Source organism: Molossus molossus, unplaced genomic scaffold, assembly GCF_014108415.1.
Source record: "Molossus molossus isolate mMolMol1 unplaced genomic scaffold, mMolMol1.p scaffold_m16_p_19, whole genome shotgun sequence".
NCBI classification, from domain to species: Eukaryota; Metazoa; Chordata; class Mammalia; order Chiroptera; family Molossidae; genus Molossus; species Molossus molossus.
The window spans coordinates 6,620,877-6,636,318 of record NW_023425354.1 but is presented as its reverse complement, the minus strand read 5'-3'; the positions used below and the strand labels follow the sequence as shown (position 1 = coordinate 6,636,318).

The 15,442-nt window shown below is 53.5% G+C and overlaps 2 protein-coding genes across 3 annotated transcripts in view; one reads left to right on the top strand and one right to left on the bottom strand.

Moving 5' to 3' along the window:
- Positions 1-5,146, bottom strand: part of SLC39A11 (solute carrier family 39 member 11) — a 306,424-nt gene extending 301,278 nt beyond the window's left edge. Inside the window, exon 1 of the mRNA XM_036269192.1 lies at positions 5,104-5,146. The gene's annotated coding sequence lies outside the window, so the exon portion shown is untranslated. The remainder of the gene's footprint in view (positions 1-5,103) is intronic.
- Positions 4,433-15,442, top strand: part of COG1 (component of oligomeric golgi complex 1) — a 16,245-nt gene continuing 5,235 nt past the window's right edge. For both annotated transcript variants that reach the window (XM_036269183.1, XM_036269182.1), the window contains exons 1-11: positions 4,433-4,747; positions 7,207-7,448; positions 7,588-7,769; positions 7,913-8,083; positions 10,325-10,481; positions 11,299-11,509; positions 11,836-12,627; positions 13,125-13,271; positions 13,723-13,878; positions 14,723-14,850; positions 15,304-15,412. In XM_036269183.1, the coding sequence (XP_036125076.1) occupies positions 4,433-4,747; positions 7,207-7,448; positions 7,588-7,769; positions 7,913-8,083; positions 10,325-10,481; positions 11,299-11,509; positions 11,836-12,627; positions 13,125-13,271; positions 13,723-13,878; positions 14,723-14,850; positions 15,304-15,412 (2,610 nt within the window). The remainder of the gene's footprint in view (positions 4,748-7,206; positions 7,449-7,587; positions 7,770-7,912; positions 8,084-10,324; positions 10,482-11,298; positions 11,510-11,835; positions 12,628-13,124; positions 13,272-13,722; positions 13,879-14,722; positions 14,851-15,303; positions 15,413-15,442) is intronic.

Below are 15,442 nucleotides of genomic sequence, written 5' to 3'. Positions count from 1 at the left end.
CAGCGCAGGGCTGGTCAACAGAGTGAGGCCTCAGTGACACACTCAGCAAGGATATGAAGTCTGCAGTGTGAGCTTCAAGATCACTTTTTTCAGTCCAGGTGTTGAGACCATGTGGAGCCTGGACATCAGGTCCCCTTCATCAGCTGTGATGCCTGCCTGGCTATTTGTTGAAGGCAGAGGCTCAGGTATCTGCAAACAGGCAAGTCAAATAACCACCCCTTTGACTACAAATGTCACCTCCAGTAGACACAGGCCGATAAACACTGCCATAAAGATAAGAGGTCAAGACGACTGCATCAGCTCTTTATCCCGTTGGCATCTCGGCCAAGAGCAAACACCAAGAGTCTGAATCCCACCGGGCAGCCATGTGGAATTCAACCTTCTGTGCAGCCCCTGACACGCCTTTATTGACAGTCTGTCCTGACCGGGTCAAATCTCCCTTTCTCCTGCTGGCGCCTCTCCTAGCTGAGCAGAATCGATTTCCCGCGTTTCCTAGGCCATCATGCCTTTCCGTGTGTTACCTCTGCCATCCCGTTCCCCTCACTCTGGGAAAACAGCTCCCCCTCCAGCATCAGCAGGGCACGGGGAGGAGATTCAGCAGACTCTCCAGGTTGGACAGTGACGTGCCACGGTGCAGTCACCCGCTTGAAACCAGGCAGTGACACGAGCATGACGTGACCGAGAGCTGTCTCACTGTTTCGTATTTCCACGATCAGGCAACGGATGGGGAGAGACCCTTTCGCCTTTCCTGCCTCATCCTTTGAGCGGCGACTTCGTGATTATGTCTCGTGCACTCGTGATAGCTTTCACTCACTTTGCAAATATTTACGGAATTATTTAGTTCGGGAACCAAAGCCCACGGGGCCCTATCCCAGGCGCCACATCACATATCACATAAAGGAAAGAGAACATGTGGTGTCTGCAAAAAAAAAAAAAAAAAAAAAAACCATAAAAAATCTGTGAAAAACCCTTCTATTTCAGGCATTATGCTGGCTCGGTTTCTCTATTTCTATTAAAAAGTAAGGAGAAGCCTGCTCCCTCAATGTTTGGAATGAGATAAGAGTTCCAATGGGCCTAGAGAAAGTGAAAATGTCAGAATCCGTTCCCACTTTCAAAACAGTCCTCCAGGCTGCAGACGCTCTGCTACTAGGCACAGCCACCCAAAGTGCCACCTGCCGCCAGACCACTGGGGAGCCACTCCAGCCGAGTCCCCAAGCTGCCACACAGTTGCAGAGACGTAGGCAGCAGTGTGGGGGCCATCCGAATGTTGTTCAGAATTGTTTGCTCCGTCTGTCCCTTGATGTCCTAAAATGTTCTTTGAGGTTAATAAGGTGACCGGGCTGGAAGAGCAAGGATTTCGGAGTCGGACTGACCGGGGTCTGCAGACAGGCTGGGCCACTGGCTGTCTGTGTAATCTCAGACCCGCTGCTTGGTCCTGCTGAACCTTGTTTTACTGATCACGTGAGTGTAAGACCACCTATGCTGCAGGACTATCGTGAGAATTAGAGATAATAAACACAACGTGCCTAGATGGTGCTCAAAATTGTAGCTGTTATAATGGGCGGGATGCCTAGCTTTGCTTTCAGGGTGATCTAAATACAATCTCTTGACTTAAACACTGGATGTTTAAAAGAAGAAAACTTGACATCAAGAATCACTAGTCGTCCCTCACCACTTTCTACTTCAACTGTCGCGGTTTCACTCGATGGCGGTTTTTTCAAACATAGTAAATCGTGTTAGATTGAAGCTGGGAAAGTCCAAGCGCGAAGTGGCGAGGGGCGACTGTATAAATAAAGAATCCCACTTCGTGGAAATTCATGTATCATGGTAGAAGTCTGGAACTGATTAACCTCGATAAGGAGGGCTGACAGCACACCACACACACACACACACACACACACACACTCGTCCCTAAACCAAAACGAAACGATGGCAATAGAACTAGGAGGGGCCCTTGACTCACGTATCACTCTGAGAAAAAGAAGACTGTGGTTCTCATCTCTGCCCCTCTGTCCCCAACACAGCACCCACCCAGTCCAGCGGCGAAGCTGAGCTCCTCACCCAGTCCTGCTTCTGATAGGGGGAGAAAGCAGAAGGCAGGGGAGGGAGGGGCTGCTACCTCCTTGCAGGCAGAATTTGAAAGGAGACGGGAGAGTGTAGGGTCGAAGGCAGGTTTCCTCCGGCCTCCAGAGCTCTCCCAGGGCCCAGGCCGGGTTTGGTAACAGCCTCCGGCAGGCGCTGGCTTCTGCAGGCAGAAGAGCAACAGTGGCATCTACAGGGCAGCCAGGTGAACTTGGCCGGGGAAGTGGAGAGGAAGATTAGAGAAAGCATTGCCTTCAGAACACGCCCCCAGCGGAGGCGGCAGCTGGCGAGCCTGCCCATATTGGCAGGCCTGTGCACAAGCGCAAGCCATCTTGAACCAACCCGTAGGTCCCCATGCCCTGATATGTTGACATTCCTTGTGCTGGCTGTTAGAAAGACAACGAGCAAACTATCACGGAGCTGGAAATCTGGCGAGTGTGTCAGTTTAAAGTCTCTAGGGGCTAGCAACTGAAACTCTTTTTCAAAGCCATGAAATTTGTCATTAAGATATTAGACAGCTCATAGGTTCCCTGGGAAAGCGAGGGAACCAGACTCAGGGCAGACAGGAACCAAGGGAAGTTATGACACTCAGAACCCAGTCAAAGCATGCTGCAGGGCGATTCTGGTGAGCGTATCACAGTGGTCGTCCCCTCAGCGGCCACCGCCATGGGCAGCTGGATTCAGGGCCCCGTTGCCTCGGAGAGTGGATGTTACAGGTGGTACCTGTGCCACCAATGAAATCTCCACGGTTCCTGCTTCTTGACATCACTAGCTCTCCACCTGAAATCCTGAGTGGTTGTGTCTGATTGGCTCTAAGGGGAAAAGATCTTGCCCTACCAAGGTGACTTCCCCAGACACAGATGCTGGGCAGCCAACACAGACAAGTGTCCCCTACAGAATGGGACTGCAGTAACGCAAGTTGCAGACGCGTCACCAGGGAGTCTTTTTTGAGCTTGTGGGAAGTTGTGTGACAAAGTAGATCGGGATAAGCCGGGAATTCAAAATTCTAGGTCCAAGTGCTGATTCTATCACTTAGCTGTGTGACTTGGGCAGGTATAAATAAGCTTTCCGGGTTTTTGTCATGCACAGAATAATTATTCCCACCTACCTTGCAGGGCTGATGTGTGAATCAGATCATTCTGTGAACAGGCTTAAAGTATACTATTAGTGAGTAAATCTGTTTGCCTCTCAGGGTCCCAGATTATCCATTTGTAAAATGAGAATATTCCCTAGATTGTAGGGCTATTGTGAGATAAACCAGAATATTATCAACGAATGGCTTGTTTACAGATTGAAATTCTTTTATGTTTGGGACCTGCATCAAAATAACGGAAGTGGCGGGTGAGAGAGGAAGCGGGCAGCCATATAGATAAGACAGACCTTCAGTTATTACACCCAGCTGGTGGGCACCTTACACTATTCTCTCTACATTAGCGTGGGTACGACATCTTCAACAAATGGTTTGTTTTAATAATGAAGTGACATGGAAATATCCAGAAGAAACAAGCCACGCTCTCCAAGTGTTACTGCGTCAGCGTTAGGCATCACCCCCACCCCACTCCACCCCACCCCCCCACCCCACCCCCACCCCTCAGACGTCGTTTTCTCAGGACTGGGGTCTTTCCCGCTCCCACTACCGTCCTCCCCGGGCTGATGCCCATGTAAGCCTGTATCAGGGAAAACCTCTTCAGTGGCAAAACACTGGTTTGAAAGGAAAACGAAAACCCCGAGGCACCAACCCCAAGTGCTCACAAGAGAAAAACAAGCAAAACGAGCGCGCACCCCCCGGCGGAGGGCGGCCTGCCCCTGCGCTCCATCCCGACTGGAGCACCTGTTACAGTTACTCCCTCCAACGAACAAAAGCGGACCCCGACTTGTCTTGCCGGCGCGCATTAGGCCGAGGGCCACGGAAAATACGAACAGCAAGGCCTCCGCGAAGGCTGCACCCCAAGTGCAGAATCCGAGTCTACCCCGGCAGGCGTGCAGCACCGCGGGCGCTCTGGATGCCCACGGCTGCCGGCCGGCTGCGGGGTTCCGAGGGGCGGCCCGCCGACGGGGCAGCCCTAGACGTTACAGCCAGACGCCGGGCGCGTGATTACGATCGTCAGCTCCGACGAGGAAAGGCTCCACCTGCGCCGGAAGGGCTTCGGATGCCCGCGAGGCCGGGCACGCAGGCGGACTGCCGGCCTCAGCGACCCAACCTGACCACACGGTCTCCCCTTTAAAACTGCCGCGCGGGGCGCCGCGGCCCTCGCCCGCGAGGCCGAAGTACTTCCGCCCCCAACCAAGATGGCGCGCCCGGCGGGGCCTCCGGGCGGAAGTGAGCCGTGAGCGCGCTGACGGGTCCATCATGGCGGCCACGGCCACCTCCGCCGCGCTGAAGCGGCTGGACCTGCGCGACCCCGCGGCGCTTTTCGAGACCCACGGAGCGGAGGAGATCCGCGGGCTGGAGCGCCAGGTGCGGGCCGAGATCGAGCACAAGAAGGAGGAGCTGCGGCAGATGGTGGGCGAGCGGTACCGCGACCTGATCGAGGCGGCCGACACGATCGGCCAGATGCGCCGCTGCGCCGAGGGGCTGGTGGACGCCGTGAAGGCCACGGACCAGTACTGCGCGCGTCTCCGCCAGGCGGGCTCGGCCGCGCCCCGGCCGCCGCGGGACCCGCAGGTCAGTCCGAGCCGGAGCCCCGCCCCCCGCCCGCCACTCCCGCGGGCGCGCCCCGCCCCCCCCCTGCGGTGGGGAGCCGGCCCCACCCCACCCCGTTGGGCCCTCTCCCCCGAGCTCCCCTACTTCCGGGCCTCGCTCCCCTCACCTGGGTCCCGGGGCTCCGACGTCGACGTGACCGCGCAGCGCGGGGTCCCCCTCGCCTGACCGCGCAGCTCGCTCCCTGCGGACGCTTCCTGCGCTCTTTGCAGAGATTTCTCCTCGTGTTGACCCCGACCCCCGGTCGTTCGTGCCTCGCCCCAGTCTGCCCCCGCCTCACCCCTTCCCAAGAATAACGGCCACGGCCCCAGCTCTCGCACCTGTTGCTGGAGGGTCGGGCCAGCATCCAGCCGAACCTGTCCGCTTCGGAGAACGGAGGGTTCCGAGCAGGGCATCCGAGGGTGCGGCCTCCACCGCGGGCGGTTAGGTCCAGCCGGGAAGGGTGCGGCCCTGCACCGTCCTAACACCGTGTGTGGGTCCGGGGCCGACTTAGGGGACTTAGGGACGGGTCGGCGGAAAGGGCACCCTGGGCGGGACGACAAGGATTTGTTCTGAACCACGGGGAGAAGAGCCTCACGGCCACACGCGAGGAGGAACTGCAGAAGTACAAGTTTGCTTCGTTTGGGGAGTTTTTAATACAACCCTGGTTTTAGAGGAATTTGGGTCAATAGGGGGGCCCACACAAGGGAACCATAGAAGGCTGGAGATGGCTCATTGTTTGAAATGAGCCACCTCATCCCTCTGAAGCTGAGCACGCGGGCCTTTGCCATAACTGAGGCATGCTTCAAGGTTTATTAGTAAGTCAACTTGAACCATGCCTGCTTTTAGAAACGTATTTATTTTTATAGTTGTTATGTCTGACTTATAACAAACCCACAAGACTTTGACTTGCCTTTCTTCAAGGCAGAGTTCCTGCCCTGACAGAGCTTACAATCTAGTCGAGAAGTTAAGTCCATGAAAAGTTGATAAGAAAAGGAGAAAGAATTTACAATAGCAGTAGAAAACATTTTAGGGTAACGGTGATTGGTTCCCAAAATAATTGTGCACATTTGCCATAACAATTCTGAAAGAAGTCGCTCCAGACTTGGGTCCTTCCTTCTCAGTAAAGAGGAGCCTTAAGGACAAACGAGACTTGGAATGTGGGTCCAAAGTATGTAAAGACAATTAAAAACTGGAAATCAACTTGGTTAAAGCAGGGTTTCTCCACCTTGGTGCTACTGACACTCGGGGCTGCGTCATTCTTTGTGGGAACGGCTGTCCCATGTGCCGCTGGATGTTCAGAAGCAGTCTTGGCCTCCATCTGCTAGATGCCAGTAGCACCCTCTCCCCTCCTCCACTGTGATCACCAAAAATGTCTCCAGATACTGCCAGATGTTCCCTGGGAGATGAAGTCAGCCTCTGTCCCACATATGAAAACCAATGGCTTCAAGGGCCCCTGGAAAAAGTAGTAGAGGACAGGAACCCCTGGACCCCCAGGCTGATACTAAGCAATGAGGAGCCTTTTAGAACCAAGCAAAGATAATATGGAGTGGCCGTTCAAGAAGGTACATTTGACAGCAAAGGAAAAGGATAGATTGGAGGGAGTAGTGAATGAACACAGCACAAGCAAAATGTTTTTGGATTAGTCTAAGTGTGAGATGATGATGAGCTGCATTAGAATTGCGGAATTGTAACAGAAACTTAGTAGAGCTATAGAGAGAACCCATCAGAAGGACATGAATTTCCTGGGAATTTAGCAGCAGGGCAGTGGTACATGCTAGGACAGACAGGGAGGAGATAGCTAAGGTTTTTGTTAGGGAAATGAATTGAGTTTTGAGTATACTGATACAGAATGGTAGTGAAATCTACCAGGCAGCAGCACAGAGGCTGGACTGGGATTCAGAGTGATGAGGACTAAAGATAAAGACCTGGTAGTAGTGATCTGCCTAGAGGTGATGCTTGAGGGAAGAGACTCCTGAAGCAGAAGGTCAGACAGGAGTGGAGGCATGAGGACTGAGCCAGGTGAAGATTTGGTGGAGGGCGGTGGCGAGGAACAGCCAGCAAGGAAGTCCACGATGCACTCGAAGAAGCAGAAGAAGGTGTAGCAAGGCTGAACGTCTGAAAGGGGAAGCAGAAAGCTCACTCGAGCCAGGTCCGCAGGGCCCCGCGCTAGAGAGACATCACAAGGATCACTGAGAACCAGGCTGAGATGACCAGAGTAAGGTGGCCTCCATGGGACTGAGCGAAGGCACACACCACCGGTAGGAGAAACCAGTGGGGTAGTACAGCTCTCCCGTCTCCAGTCATTCTGCTGCCCCATGCTTGGTGCCTTGCTGGCTGGCATTGAATCAGGCCTGATGAAAGCTTTGAGCCCTAAAATGCCCCCACACTTCAGCCACCAAACACTGACCTTGTGCTCCTGGTTTCTGTGCCTTTCCCTGTAGCCACAACCATCCCGGGAGAAGTTCTACAGCATGGCGGCCCAGATCAAACTCCTCTTAGAAATTCCTGAGCATATCTGGAGCTCGATGGAGGCCTCTCGGTATCTCCATGCCACACAGCTGTACCTGCTCTGCTGCCGCCTGCACAGCCTGCTCCAGCTGGATTCCTCTGGCTCCCGGTACAGTCCTGTCCTCTCCCGATTCCCCATACTCATCCGGCAGGTGGCAGCAGCCAGTCACTTCCGGTAAGTGAATCCAGCATCAAGATCTCCGGGGAGGGCCACGCTTCACCCCTAGTTTTGTGGAGGGTGTCTTCTCCATATGCATCAAGACTCTTCTCTCAAGATATGAAACATTCCCTGGTGACCTCTGTCGTCTTTCTAGGTCAACCATTCTGCATGAAAGCAAGATGCTGCTCAAATGCCAATCTGTGTCGGACCAAGCCATAGCGGAGGCCCTGTGCTCTATAATGCTCTTAGAAGAGAGTTCTCCTCGCCAAGCCCTAACAGACTTCCTGTTGGCCAGAAAGGCAGCTATTCAGAAACTTCTCAACCAGCCGCACCATGGTGGGTGTGGCTTCTTTCCAAAATCTGGTCCATGAACAGGGGAATAGAGAAGGATGAGCTGAGGGAAACGGAAGCATCCAGAGTGTTTTCGGTTTTTAACTTTACTAAAGGAAACTGTTTAAAAGGATGGTTTCTTCTCGTAGGTGCTGGTATCAAGGCTCAGATCTGTTCACTAGTAGAGCTGCTGGCCACCACTTTGAACCAAGCCTATGCCCTTTTCTACACTTTACCAGAAGGTCTGCTGCCAGACCCATCTCTGCCATGTGGCTTACTCTTCTTGACTCTGGAGACCATCACAGGCCAGCATCCTGCCGGTAAGCTCTTAGCCAGACTTTTTTTGTAATCCTCACTCAAGGATATTTTTCCATTGGTTTTTGTTAAGAAGGAGAGGGAGGTAGGGAGTGGGGGGAGGGGGAGACAGAGAGAGACATGGATGTGTCTGAGAGACACAGTGATTGGTTGCCTCCTGCACGACTCTGACCGGGGCTGGGGGTCAAACCCACACATATGCTCTTGACCAGGGATCAAACCTGGGACTCTGGTCCTCTGGCTGATGCTCTAACTGCTCAGGCATACTGGCCAGGGCTTAGCCAATCATTTTATTTTCTGGTTCATTCAGTTAATGTTTATTGACCATCTACCATCTGCCAGCTGCTGTGCTAGGCTCTCTGAGGATACAGCATGAACCACTAGACTGGGTCCCCACCTTCGTAGATGTCCCAGTCTAGTGGTAGAAGCAGATTTTGAACTCAGATACACACGTATCTGTTTTATGTCAATATTGGTCACTGCTCTATTGGTCACATTGGCTTGGGAGCACTGAATGGAGGGATCTCACCAATGTTACTTTCACCGGAGAAATGAGATTTATTATTATTATTTTTTTATCCTCACCTGAGGACATTTCTGTATTATCTTTAGCTAGAGTGGGAGGGAGAGAGGGAGAAAGAGAAAGAGAGAGAAACATCGATGTGACAGAGATACATCGACTAGTTGCCACCCGTATGACCCCAACCATGGCCAGGGACAAAATGCAACCGAGGTATGCACCCCCAGCAGAACCGAACCCGGGACTCTGGTCTGCGGGCTGATGGTCTAACCACTGAGCCAAACCAGCCAGGGCCGGAGAAGTGATATTTAAACTGAAACCTAAAAGTTGAGTAAGACTTAGGTGAAGAAGGCAAGGAAAAGAGTTCTAGGCAAAGGGAGGAGGATGTGCAAAGGCCCTGAGGCAAGGAGGATGTTAGTATATATGAGGAACTGAAAGAAAGTAGGTGAGTTTAGGGGGTATTGGGTGATGAGGGGAAGAACAGCGTGAAAATAGATGGGGCCCGTCTATCAGGTGTGACCAGATAATGCAGTTGTGTGGACCAAGCAAGTAAGTTTGGACTTTATCCAGAGGATAGTGGGTAGCCTTCTAGGACCTTCCAGGCTTGGTGGTCATTGTGTTATATGTCCCCATGCATCCTGTCCTTTTATTTGGTGGGATTTCTCCCAATTGGAATTAAGTGCAATTGGCTTTTATGTGGCAGTGGATCCCCATGGGGCTGGCATGGATTCTAAGAGCCGTACTTAGGAGGCTGTCATTGTGACCTAGGTAACAGATAATGGTAGTAGTAGAGATGGAGCTAATGGACAACTTGGACACCTGTTTAGGAGGAGATGACTTGGGGATGGATTGACTGCGGGGTGTGGAAGGGAGGTGTCGAAGGTCACTAGAAAAACAGCTGGCCTGAAAGGGCTGATGATGAGGTCACTCTTGAAAACACTGTGCTGGGGACAACGGCACGTGGGAATGGGAATGAGTCTGGGTCTGGAACAGGGCCGTGAGAGGCCCCACCACAGACGTACCTCCGCGGCGCTGTGCGTGTGGCTGTTGTCTGAAGCCACAGGGTGGGTGACACCATCAGGAAGAAGAGGGATGACAGAGGACTGTGCCTTAGGAAACTCCAGAACTCAAAGGTCAGATGGAGGAGACAGCCAGAGAGAGAAGAGAACCAACAGACTGGTAACAGCCATGTGGTTATTTTCAGAGATGTGTATGGAGCATCTCATTTCTGGCTGTATCTTTCAAGTGGGTACCACTTCCTCCCAGAGTCACCCAGCATGGCCCGTGCCCTTCTGGAGGTCACCTCTGAAGAGCTACAACAGCTCACTGGTCAGGATGAGTGGTCATTGATTCTTCCTTTAGATCTTCAGAGGAGGTAGGAGGATGGAGGAACGGGAAACATCAACTTTTTTGACAACTTAAGTTCTACTTTGCAAATGTCAAGGACTGCACAGCACCTGGTCCTTCTTTCTCTCCTGCTCCCCAGTCCTGTCCTCGCTTTCCTTGCCTTCTTCTCAACCAACAGGATACCAGAGTGGAGGGAAGCGGCCAGCTCCCTGACGACGGAGGCCCTGGACGTATTCCGTACTTTCTCCGCTTCTTTCCATGGGTCTAGTCTGCCCTGCCCGAGGAAAACTAGAGGGTCTTCGGAAGTTCCTTCCGGGTTGGCTTTTTAGTATGCTGTGCAGAGGCTGGCCCGACTCCTTCTCACTGGCCTTGTCTTTAGGAAAGGGCATTGGTGTTCTGCACGAGGAGATGAAGCTCAGCAGCTGGTTCAAGCACCTGCCGGCACCCATTGTGGAGTTCCGGCCGGCTCTCCGCACCCTGGCGCATCCCATCAGCCAGGAGTACCTGACAGACACGCTGCAGAAGTGGATCCACATGTGAGTCCCGGGCCTTTCCCGAGGCGGGCGGGCGGGCACCGCCCAGGCAGCCTTGCGTGTGGCCGCATGAGGCCCAGTGATGCACGAGGCCCAGTGACCTCCTGGATGAGGCTGTGCACGCGCCCGCTAGGTCTCATCAGCTCCCCACGCAGCCGCCTGTCTCTCCCTTCATGGTGGGTCAGCCCCCGGCGTGGGAAAACCAAGAAGGAATCTATCTTTCAAAATACTATGTAGAGGATTTTAAATTCTGTTTATGTCAGAGTTCTGCCACTCCTGAACTTTTACTGAGTGCACTGGTTTTTGAATCCGTTCTCTGGGGCTCTGGAGTTCCTTCCGGCTACCTCAGGGAAGCAAGGGCGGGCCGGGCGAAAGGCCCACAAGCTCCCCTCCATCCAGACACGCTATGTTCATCTTTTCTTTTTTATCCTCACCCGAGGACAGTTTTGCATTTATCCTCAGATACAGCAGGAGGGAGAGAGGGAGGAAGAGAGAGAGAAACATCGATGTGAGAGACGCATCGAGTGGCTGCCACCCACACAACCCCAACCGGGACTGGGGACAAACTGCAACCGAGGTACGTGCCCTGAGCGGGAACCGAACCCAGGACTCTCTAGTCCGCGGGCCGACGCTCTAACCGCTGAGCCAAACTGGCCAGGGCCAGACACGCTGTGTTTATACACATTTTTACCTGCTCTGGGATAAGTGTATATATATTGGGACCCAGGTAAGAGGTTTTCAGATGGAGGCCTGCTCCTTTTCTTAATAAAGGTGTGGAACCATGAATCTAATGAGGCCCAAGGAAAACACTGTGTTGCAGGTGCAAGGAAGACATTAAAATCGGGATCACCAACTTGCTGATGTTCGTGAAGAGCATGAAAGGACTGGCGGGGATCCGGGATGCCGTGTGGGAATTACTTACCAACGAGTCCGCCAGTCACAGCTGGGACGTGATATGCCGGCGGCTTCTGGACAAGCCGCTCCTGTTCTGGGAGGACCTGATGCAACAACTGTTCCTGGACCGGTTACAGGTACCGTGGGCAGTCACGCGGTCTGTCGGTGTTATGGCCAGTCTGTCTGGGTTGACTCCTGTCACTTCCTAGGTGTCTTCTTTCCCTGCTGACTTACTCCAGGGAGTCCCATAGCATGCTTCTGGGGCGGGAGGTATGTCTCTTCTGTCAGGTGCTCGGGAAAGTGTGTGTCCATCACTGATGACTGTCCCCTGCCAACGTCAAGTCATCTTTCTGAGCCTGCTAGAGAACATTCGGAATGCTGGGGTAGATTGCCATGTGGTGCTGCTGTTTTGAGATTTCCTGGAAGGAACTGTGATTAGAACCCTCTTTTCATTCTGTCGTAGACGCTGACGAGAGAGGGCTTTGACTCCATCTCTGCTAGCTCCAGACAGCTCCTCATTGCCGCCCTGCAGGAGCTTGAAAACAGCACCAGCAAGTCCACTTCGAACAAGCACGTCCACTTTGAGCACAACATGTCTCTCTTCCTCTGGTCCGAGAGTCCCAGTGACCTGCCCTCCGACGCAGCCTGGGTCAGTGTGGCAAACCGGGCTCCGTGTGCCAGCAGTGGGCTCTCCATGAAAGCTCAAGCCATCAGCCCTTGTGTACAGAACTTCTGTGCTGCCCTAGATTCCAAACTGAAGGTCAAACTGGATGACCTGCTGGCTTACCTTCCCTCGGACGACTCGTCTCTGTCCAAGGACATGTCGCCCATGCAGGCCAAGAACTGTGCCTTCGACAGGTACACAGACGCTGAGACCGTGCAGGGGGTGCTGCGGGCGCACTCGGTGGCCTGCATCAAGCACATCATGGACTGCGTCCGGGCAGAGCTGCGGAGCATCGAGGAAGCCGTGCAAGGCCAGCAGGACGCCCTCAGCCGTGTCAAGCTGCATGCGGTCCTTTTCATGGCCAGACTCTGCCAGTCGCTGGGAGAGCTGTGTCCTCACCTGAAGCAGTGCATCCTGGGAAAATCTGGGAGCTCCGAGAAACCAGTGAGGGATTCTAAGGCTCTGAAGAAACAGGGCAAGGGGAACAGTGAGCAAGTCCTGCCTGTGCAGGCCCAGTGGCAGGAAGTTAAGGAGCTCCTCCTCCAGCAGAGTGTGGTCGGCTACCGGGTCTGGAGCTCGGCAGTGGTGCAGGTGAGTGACATGAACGCAGTCGTCCGTGCTCCCCGGGCCATCCTCCTGTCTCCCTGTTGTCGGAGTCCAGTCTTGCCAGCCTTGGTTAGGGAATAACAATTCTTTTTCGTACAATTACTTGCTTTCACTTGTCTCTGCTACATACAGCAAACGTCAGAACTCTTCCATTCACTTTTAACCTGGATTTTATAGACAGAAACCCTGGATTTTGGGGTTTTTTTTCCCCCTTCCATCTTTCTCTCTGGACAAGTATCTATATCTCCTAGTCTTCAACCTAAATATCATATTCCCTCTAGTCTCTGCTAGTGTCTTAAGAGCCGACATTTGTAGTTAGTAACAAAATTCCATTGCCAATATCAGTAACTAGCCAAGAGAAGAGTGGCATTTGCCATTTGCCATCCCACGTGTGACGGAAGCAGAAGCTGGTTTCAAGATTACTTGAGTCGTTTCAAACCAACTCTGAGTGGCCTCTGTGGGTATTTGCCTTTTGTTACCAGGTTCTGGCTCATGGATTTGCCCAGTCATTACTTTTAGGTGATGCTGGCTCCATCCTGGCCACGGCCACCAGCTGGGATGAACTAGAAATTCAGGAGGAAGCGGAGTCCGGCAGCAGCATCACATCCAAGATCCGACTCCCGATCCAGGTAGGCCAGTGCCAGCGTCAGCCGGGCTGGGACCCTGCCGCGGGGAGAGGAAAAAGGTTTTAGAAAATCATCGACTGACAGCTGCTGAGGGAGAGCTGCAGTGGTCAGAACTTTCTGCTGGTCGGAGGCAGAGTGGCCATGGGGCCGGTTTATAAATCGTTCGAGAAGTCAGTGAATGACTCTCTCCTTTTGGAGCGTGGGCTCTATGCTAATCGGAGAACCACTTACCTAAAGTGAAAACAGCAGCGTAGATCACAGTGCCACATGCCAGGCCAACGCCAGGCCACCAAGGGAATGACAGCAAATGTCACTCGTATCTGTTAACTGGCCTGCAAGAGGGGCTGAGTGGAGAGGGCAGTGTAGGCGTAAAGCCAGGATGAAAGGATCCATGTTTACTGCGTCTCGTTTCGTCGGTGCAAGTTGGCCACTCGACACTCCTTTGTTGTTCCAGCCGTCGTGGTATGTACAGTCCTTCCTGTTTAGCCTGTGCCAGGAAATTAACCGGGTTGGAGGCCAGGCCTTGCCCAAAGTGACGCTGCAGGAGATGCTGAAAAGCTGCATGGCTCAAATAGTCGCCGCCTATGAGAAACTCTCTGAAGAAACACAGGTGGGTGTTAGAAGTGTCCTCCATTAAACACCAGATAAACTTGACTGGTTCTTGGGTCTGGACAGTGCACGGCGAGGCCTCTGGGTGTTGCGGGTCACTGAGCCCAGGCTGTTAGCCTCTGCGAGTCCGATCACACCCCTTCGCGGGTCAGGCAGGTCTCCGTGGAAGGCAGTTGAGTCCAGTGGGAGGAGGAGAGCCTCTGGGTGACAAAGACCCTTCCCAGCCCGGCCCAGCCACACTCCCCGGGCGGGGCAACTCATTCATGTCTATTTCCTCAGGGTCCAGTGTGGTCAGAAACTGCTCGGGGGCTGGAGCAAGGGGGGAGGGTCACACAGCACAGGCGGTGGCCAGGACTCATTTGAGATCCTTGTCTCCCCACCTCTTCTGTCACCCTGTGTGTCCCCATTTCATTAGTAAACTTCAGACAGGGCCACCTCCGTTTGGGGAAGAGGCCAGCTGTCTCCTCTCCCGAGCGTCCTCACAGTGCCCTGCACGCAGGAGCTCTGCCCTGCAAGTCACCAGCGCCAGCATCCGAGACCGTCCTGAGGGCTGGGTCTCCCCTGCTATCAGGGCTCTTCCTCTCAGTGCCCTGCACGCAGGAGCTCTGCCCTGCAGGTCACCATCGCCAGCATCCGAGACCGTCCTGAGGGCTGGGTCTCCCCTGCTCTCAGGGCTCTTAGTTTGAAGACCCTGGTCTAACCTGCTGTGCTGTGAGACGCAGCCAGCCACGTGAGTGTAGAGCGTCTGCTTCTGAAATAACGAGCTGCGCCTCAAGCAAACCACGAAGCTGTTTATTACGCTCATAAGTCTCCCTTAATGGCTGGGCCGGGGAATTCATCTGCAGAAAGAAGGTGCATTTCCGATGACCCAGAATCGGGCACTGCAGCTGCTGTATGACCTGCGCTACCTCCACATGGTTCTCACAGCCAAGGGTGAAGAAGTGAAAAGCGGCCGCGGCAAACAAGACTCCAGGTAGCCTCCCCCGGGCTCTCCAGTACGTCTCCCAAATGCAGATAGTCCCTTTGCTGGGGAGCCACCCAAGAGTCAGCCTGACTGCACGGGAGTTGTGTTTGTTTTAAACAGTAAGTGCTCCTATTACCAGTAAGATAAATAATGACCACCTGCTGGAGAAATTCCATGGTCAAACGTAGTAAGTGGAATCTCATTCCTCTTGAGTCAGCCTACCAACTGGTGGGTATAATTTGAGCCTCAAGTGCCCTCCCTAAAAACACGGGGAAAGAAGACTTGGTGCAGACATCACACCAGCTTAGGGTGACTTGAGCACGATGAGCAGTAACAAGTGGCACTAAGCCGGCAATTAAGGCCAGTAAACCCAGTCCCAGGATTCCTATGGCATTCAAATACCGCAAGGTGGGTTTTGGCCTAAAAAAATGTGGAGAATAATCATCCTAGTCCTTTTTTCAGAATTGAGAAAGTGGCCGACTACTTGGAAGCACTCATTGACCCATTTGATCTGGACGTTTTCACACCACACCTCAACAGCAACCTCAGCCGCCTGGTGCAGCGAACTTCAGTAGGTCAAGTCCCTGTGCGGATAAGCCCG